At 37.8% G+C, this 6,434-nt stretch overlaps 2 protein-coding genes across 2 annotated transcripts in view; both read right to left on the bottom strand.

Moving 5' to 3' along the window:
- Positions 1 to 259: 259 nt before the first annotated feature.
- On the bottom strand, positions 260 to 869 carry Pmar_PMAR022870 (hypothetical protein; the record flags this gene model as incomplete). Its single annotated transcript, XM_002783893.1, has 3 exons — positions 260 to 328; positions 453 to 595; positions 839 to 869. 3 exons carry the CDS (start codon positions 867 to 869, stop codon positions 260 to 262), a joined length of 243 nt encoding a protein of 80 aa, XP_002783939.1.
- A 964-nt stretch (positions 870 to 1,833) lies between these two features.
- Positions 1,834 to 6,434, bottom strand: part of Pmar_PMAR022869 (Polypeptide N-acetylgalactosaminyltransferase, putative) — a gene marked incomplete at both ends in the record, with an annotated part of 11,763 nt that continues 7,162 nt past the window's right edge. The window contains 11 exons of the mRNA XM_002783892.1: positions 1,834 to 1,911; positions 2,423 to 2,497; positions 2,792 to 2,897; positions 3,445 to 3,523; positions 3,848 to 3,923; positions 4,389 to 4,455; positions 4,505 to 4,563; positions 4,946 to 5,086; positions 5,619 to 5,729; positions 5,779 to 5,899; positions 6,151 to 6,262. Coding sequence (XP_002783938.1) covers positions 1,834 to 1,911; positions 2,423 to 2,497; positions 2,792 to 2,897; positions 3,445 to 3,523; positions 3,848 to 3,923; positions 4,389 to 4,455; positions 4,505 to 4,563; positions 4,946 to 5,086; positions 5,619 to 5,729; positions 5,779 to 5,899; positions 6,151 to 6,262 — 1,025 coding nt within the window. The remainder of the gene's footprint in view (positions 1,912 to 2,422; positions 2,498 to 2,791; positions 2,898 to 3,444; positions 3,524 to 3,847; positions 3,924 to 4,388; positions 4,456 to 4,504; positions 4,564 to 4,945; positions 5,087 to 5,618; positions 5,730 to 5,778; positions 5,900 to 6,150; positions 6,263 to 6,434) is intronic.

Here is a 6,434-nt window from a genome sequence, read left to right as displayed (position 1 = left end):
TATTATCTTGTGACACTCCGAGTTGTGCGTTGTTGATATCATTAGCGTTTTGTGTAATGTGTCTACTTTATTCTTTTAATTACTCATACGAAAAATAAGGTTATCAACGTAACGGTATTAGTTGCGTTATCTATCAACAGGGCAACCTGTTACAATCTCACTCACACTGTGTGAATGAGATAATGCATTTTCACTACTGCGTAAATACATACAAACACATAACGCCGAATTCGAAGATTACACGCATCGATTGAAATTTTTATTCGTTAATTTTGTTGATGATTTTGTAAATCCAAAGTAATATATTTTCCAGATCAATTTCCAAATACTAACAATATGAATTCGAATTATTATATTATTAATCTACTTCGACCACGTGGTGACACTGATAACCAACGTGTCACCACAAGCCACGAAAGCCTCCGCCATTCCAAACAAGACCCCTCCCCCACCTTCTCCCGATACGTCCACTCCTCCGGGAACCCCTCGCTGGTCTCAATCGCATGCAGAAATTGCAGCTCATTGATAGCTTCGCATTGACGACCGAAAAGGACCAACCACAGCTGTTCCAACTGGCCGCTATTTAAACCAGTACCTTCCAGAAAAGTAAAAAATACCCACACCAAGGATCGAACCCGGGTGAAACGGTTACTAACCTCTATGAATGGCCGCGCTCCCACGAGACGATTTTTCCTCTACTAAGATACTCTTCACAAAAAGCCTCTCCAACCACTTCCTCAGTAAATTCTGCAACCCCCTTTTATGACGATACAGCAACAACTGCTCTCCCGAAGACATCACCAATGGACTAGCATTCACCATAATCATACAAATACACCAAAGTGATCGGCCTTGGTCTTAGGAGCCATGATGAACACAACAATGTAGTTTCCAGTAACTTAGTGAATACAGCAGTATATAGCAAGACTAAGTAGCTAGCTAAAGGTCAGGCTAAGTATCAAGGATTGTGTGCAGGTGTCTCCGAAAAAGTCTACAAAAGACCTCCAACAAGGCGAGCCCTACCACACTTTTCTAAATCATCTAGGAAGCCATAACGCGGTATGGAAAAATAAGCACGTCGTCAAGTACACTTTCAGATGACATCTGTGAAAATTTTGAATGAATCTCCATTGCTTTCTGTACGATTTAAATCTCTATAATTAGTAAGGAAACTCCTAGATTCAGCTCATGAGCGCGTGAAACCCAAGAACTGTATGCATCGTCGGATAATATGAATATACAATAGCTATGCCAATAAGAACTACATAGCTCAGCTAATGGCTGAGTCAGTCACCATAAGAGTCACCATGGAAGCGACATTAATTTCAACACATTCCTGTACATTTCAATTCCCCGTATAATCAGTGAGAAAACTCTTAAGCTCAGTTGCGAACGTTAACTCAACACTGGTGGGAAATTTTGTGGGGGAATTCCTATCGATTTCCGTACACTTCTACCCGAATTTGTATGTAAACTTCTTTAATTAGTGAGGAAACTCAGCCGAAGAAAGCGAACATTTTTTCCAATACTGTGTTGGGAAAAAATGTTCGTTTTCTTCCGCACAGTGTTGGCAAAACTTCCATAACGTTTGATTTTCCCACAGACCTAGGACCACATTCTTCAATCACCTTCTAATGCCAATCTAGCATTTCCCTCCAAAAAAAACAAAGTAATTTCCCAAAAAGTTGATGAATTACCGATACTTCCCACTACACTCAACACCTTTTCTCAAAGGGAAGAACTGGGACGAACAGAGCAATTATGATGATGATGATGACCAAAGAAAATAGACCCGATCCTTCAATAAAGAGTTTATAAGAAATCATGCAAATCTCAGTCAACATCAGCACTGGCGAGCACAGCCGGGTACTTCTCCTCAGCTTCGTGGTAAAGTCTCGTTTCCAGAGGTTCCTACAAGAAAATTTGATAATCACAAATTGTGAAAAATTTACACGAAATTTTCAAGATCTAGAGTAGGTCAAAATTCTAAAAAAAACTTAAAATTCATCACAATGAAATGACAATGTAAAAGTTGCATAAAACTTATCTTTACAGAACTCCGAAATTCACCACAATCAAATGACAACGTAGAAGTTGCATAAAACTCAACCCTACTGAATCCTAAAACTCATCACAATCAAATGACAATGTAAAAGTTGCATAAAACTCCTCACTACAAAATTCTAAAACTCATCACAATCAAATGACAATGTAAAAGTTGCATAAACTCATCCCCACGAAATCCTAAAACTCATCACAATCAAATGATAATGTAAAAGTTGCATAAAACTCATCTTTACAGAACTCCGAAATTCACCACAATCAAATGACAATGTAAAAGTTGCATAAAACTCATCCCTACAAATCCTAAAACTCATCACAATCAAATGATAACGTAAAAGTTGCATAAAGTGAAGCTTACAAAAGGCTTATAGACAACCCATTTGAAGTTCTTTGCTTGACTGCATTGCACAGCGCTCAACGGGGCATCCGAAACCTGCTCAAAAACAACAATTCCATCGAAATTCGACAACCCTCAGCCGGACGATTTTACCCATGTAAAAACGTTCACAAAACGTTGAGGGAAGTTTTATCACTATAATTACCGTCAACTCTCCCGATCCGGTTAAATAAAACAAACATAAGTTGCATTGAATAAAGATGAACTACAATCATTTGACAACATAAAAGTTGCATAAAATTTAGCACTCAAAAATGCACTATATTTAATTGATAATACAAAAGTTGCATAAAATTAAACCTTCACCTCCTGCACGCATGCACAACTCACCGGTGCGAAATCGAGACACGTCCTATCCGGCCCTCCCCTTATGAAGCCAGCTTCGTTCATCTCCCAAACCTGGTTAGAATTACTCCCATCAGTGTAACAAGTGTACCTGAGCGTCAACGATAATAAAAAAAGCAAGTCGAAGATTGGAAAAAAACCGCTGAAAATTTTCCTTTAAATGAAAGTTGACCAACAACAAACAACCGGAAAAAAACGGAAAAAAGCCAAAACATTCAAAGCCAGATTGGATCAACAGTAAACACCTAAAAAAAGATAAAAAACGAGCAAAAAACCCAAAACCAGCATGAACCGAAACAACCGAAAAAAAAACCGGAGAAAACGAAAAAATGATAAAAAACGAAAAAAAAAGGAAAAAAACGAAAAATGAATAAAAAAAATAAAAAAAGCGAAAAAAAAAGAAAAAAAAACGAAAAAAAACGAAAAAAAAAGAAAAAAAAAGAAAAAAACAGTCCTTAGAGTTGAGGCTTGCTCCCCCCGCCAGCATCCAAGCAAGGTGGAGATTCCTGATTTACCAACCCTTTGAAATCAGCATATTCCCATTTTTGCGATGATGACTCTCCATCACATTGGGACACCTAAATGAAAAAATTATCATAAAAAATCCAGAAATTTTTTCATAAAAAAATAAACTTCACCAACCTAGGGCAAGCCCTGTTTTCTCGTTCGCCCCGGGGGCCCGATTGCCATCACGAAGGGAAAAGTATTTGCCATCCGCTGAAAAAAAACAAGTCACGACATAATCGTTCGAGGGAAAAATTCACACCTTCGGACTTCTTTTCACATCGTTGAAATTTTCACACGAGCTGATTCACGAACAAATCTGGCGATCAAATTTCTAAGCGCGATAAACACTAAAACCTCTATGGGAAAAAAGAAATACGAAATGAACATCATAATTTTCCCAAAGTCAGAGGGAAAAAATCCAACGAAAACTGGAAAATATTCAAATTTTCTATCACTAAATTTTTTTCTTCTCATCGAAAAATGGAAAAAAATCAGAGCAGAAAAATTGTGCCGAAAATTTTTCCCCAAACTTACCACTAACAAAATCCTTTTTAAATTTCTGACCATATTTCGTCACCCCATCTTCCGACACGCATCCTTCTAACACCACCTACCACAAAAAAACGGGGAAAAAATTAAATTTTACGATTTTCCGGGGAAAATATTTTTTTCCAATTTAAATTACATTTTTCTTCTCAAATTTGTGATGGTTGTTGTTTATCACGCGCGATGGAGATATTACGTATGCGTTTTTTGAATATAAGGATCAGTGCCGGAGTAGGAATATATGTTCGCTTTCCTTAGCTACTGAGCTCAAGAGCTTACATACGAATTCGGGTAGAAGAAGTGCAGCAAAGAAACCAATTTCCTCAAATTTTCTCAAAAATTTTCACCAACACGCGTACTCAACCATGTACACTTTTTCCATTGGAAAATTTCCAATACCCAAATTCATGCACAACCTTTAGTGAGAATATATGAAAACCAACAAAATTTCCCAAAAAATTTCCACAAAATTTTCATATTATCACCAGCACATGTAGTTGACCATGTGCATATTTTCCCATAATCCTACCTGTTGCATTGTCTTCGCTTCGTTTTTCACCGAAAAACATTTTCCCAAATTCGAGTTTCCCACAAATCTGAACATTCCACATACTTTTCAAAAAATCCGCAAAAAATTTCTGCTACCGTATCGCTCCGCCGTTTTTCCGATCCTCAAATTTCCAGCCCTGGTTCGTATTGTGGTACTGAAAAAACACAATCCCCAGAAAACGCCACAAAATTTTCAACGCGAAATGTTGCAAAATTTCTTTTTTTAATGCAAAAATATTTTATAGAGTTTCACCGATGATACGAAAGAAAATACCAACGAAAAATATATTTCACAATTCACTCCTGTTTTCGGTGGTCGCGGAAAAATAAAAGTCTTATAATACACATAAACTATTACTCCACTTCGCATTAAACGGGCCGTGAAACTCATTAAATCGTCACGCGCCACAAAATTTTCACGCAAAATATTCACAAAAAAAAGAAGTCTACATTAAATTTAAATGCCAACCGCAGGGATCGAACCCCCCACCTTCCCCACCAACTCCTTATGCAACCACCCATCCCCAATACACTCACACTAGCATCATAGCAGCTATACAGCAACAACTGTGTGCCCGAAGCGCTGTCCGCACACATCGTTGTTCCTCCCAACCCTCTCGCCTCGATTCGAATTTTCCCGTCAATTTCAAATAAAGAAAACTTCTGTTCGCCGCCGACCTAATAAAAATAGCAGAACAACCAAAATAAACTCCACAAAATTACACTCATCGAAAAATTACATATTCTTTTTCTCAACAAAATTATATTTTTCAACAGAAAAAATATTTGTTTCCCCGCAAAGGCCCATCATTTGAAAAAAATAACGTTTTCCAGGGGACAGATCAAATTCAGAAATATGCGATCACGACGAGTGGCAAAGGCGATGTCGCAGACTCTCATGAAAAAGGAGCTCAGCATTGAGAAATTACATTCCCCCCAGGGGAAATTGTTCCTAATGTGATGACTTCATTTACATCACACACATATTGAAGAATGTGTTCCTAGCCATACGTGGAAAATTAAAAATGAGTTCCTCCTCAATTCCTTGTGATGTAGTTTCACCCTAGTGATATGAAAAAAAACACCAGCGAAAAACATATTTCACTTTTGTTATCGGTCGCAAAAACATAAACATTTTCTATTTCACACGGAGTATCATACCACTCCACGTAAAACCGCCGAAAAATTTTTCGCGCGCCACAAAATTCACCTTCCCAGTGTCGCTGTCAACCTCGCAAGGGGACAACTCAAATTTTCCGCTCGCTGCCGTCAAACACTCGCCACTCTGAACCTCCAAAATTCCACCCGTTTTATCATCAACCTAAAAGATTCAAAACGTGCCCCCAGGACCACCGACAGATGAGGTTCACCTTGAATATTTGCCTAAAATTTGGATTTTCGCAATCTTCCAAAGTGACATCAGTTCCTTTCGGGCGCTTACCACCGATGCAACCGCTACGGCTCTTTCCCCACGCCCCAGTAGCAAGTTTCCTAAAAAAAATCGAATTTTTTTTCGTAAAAATTCGAAAAATTGGTACCAATTTTCAATTGACACAAACAGTCACCGAGAGTTCTCCCAAAATTTCCCCAAATTTTTTTTGCAAAAATTCGAAAAATTGCTAGCATTTTTTCAAAAGATACTACCAATTTTTAAATTCACACAAACAGTCAACGAAAATTCCCCAAAAATTTTCTCCACGAACAGAAAAAAAAACAAAAGTTCATACCACACGTCTTATTACAGCTCATGTGTGGACTCATCCAGCTGAACCCATTGACTTGTGAAGTCTCCCCAAGTGCTGCAAACTCCCGTATAAACCTGGCCTCCGATAGAGTCCACCGCTAAGCATTGATCTGTATTCCAATTCCTGAAAAAATTGGAGGAAAAAGTAACCAACAAAAAAATATTAAAATTCTGGAGAAAAATTCTTGATTTTTCCACACTGAAAAATGGTAAAAACATGGAAAAATCTGGGAGGAAAAATTTTGCAAAAATTTTCTACACTTCTACGAAAAATTGTAAAAA

This window comes from Perkinsus marinus (assembly GCF_000006405.1).
Source record: "Perkinsus marinus ATCC 50983 genomic scaffold scf_1104296935528, whole genome shotgun sequence".
NCBI lineage: Eukaryota > Perkinsozoa > Perkinsida > Perkinsidae > Perkinsus > Perkinsus marinus.
Note: the sequence above shows the minus strand (reverse complement) of the source record. Positions and strands in the feature narration are given on the sequence as shown.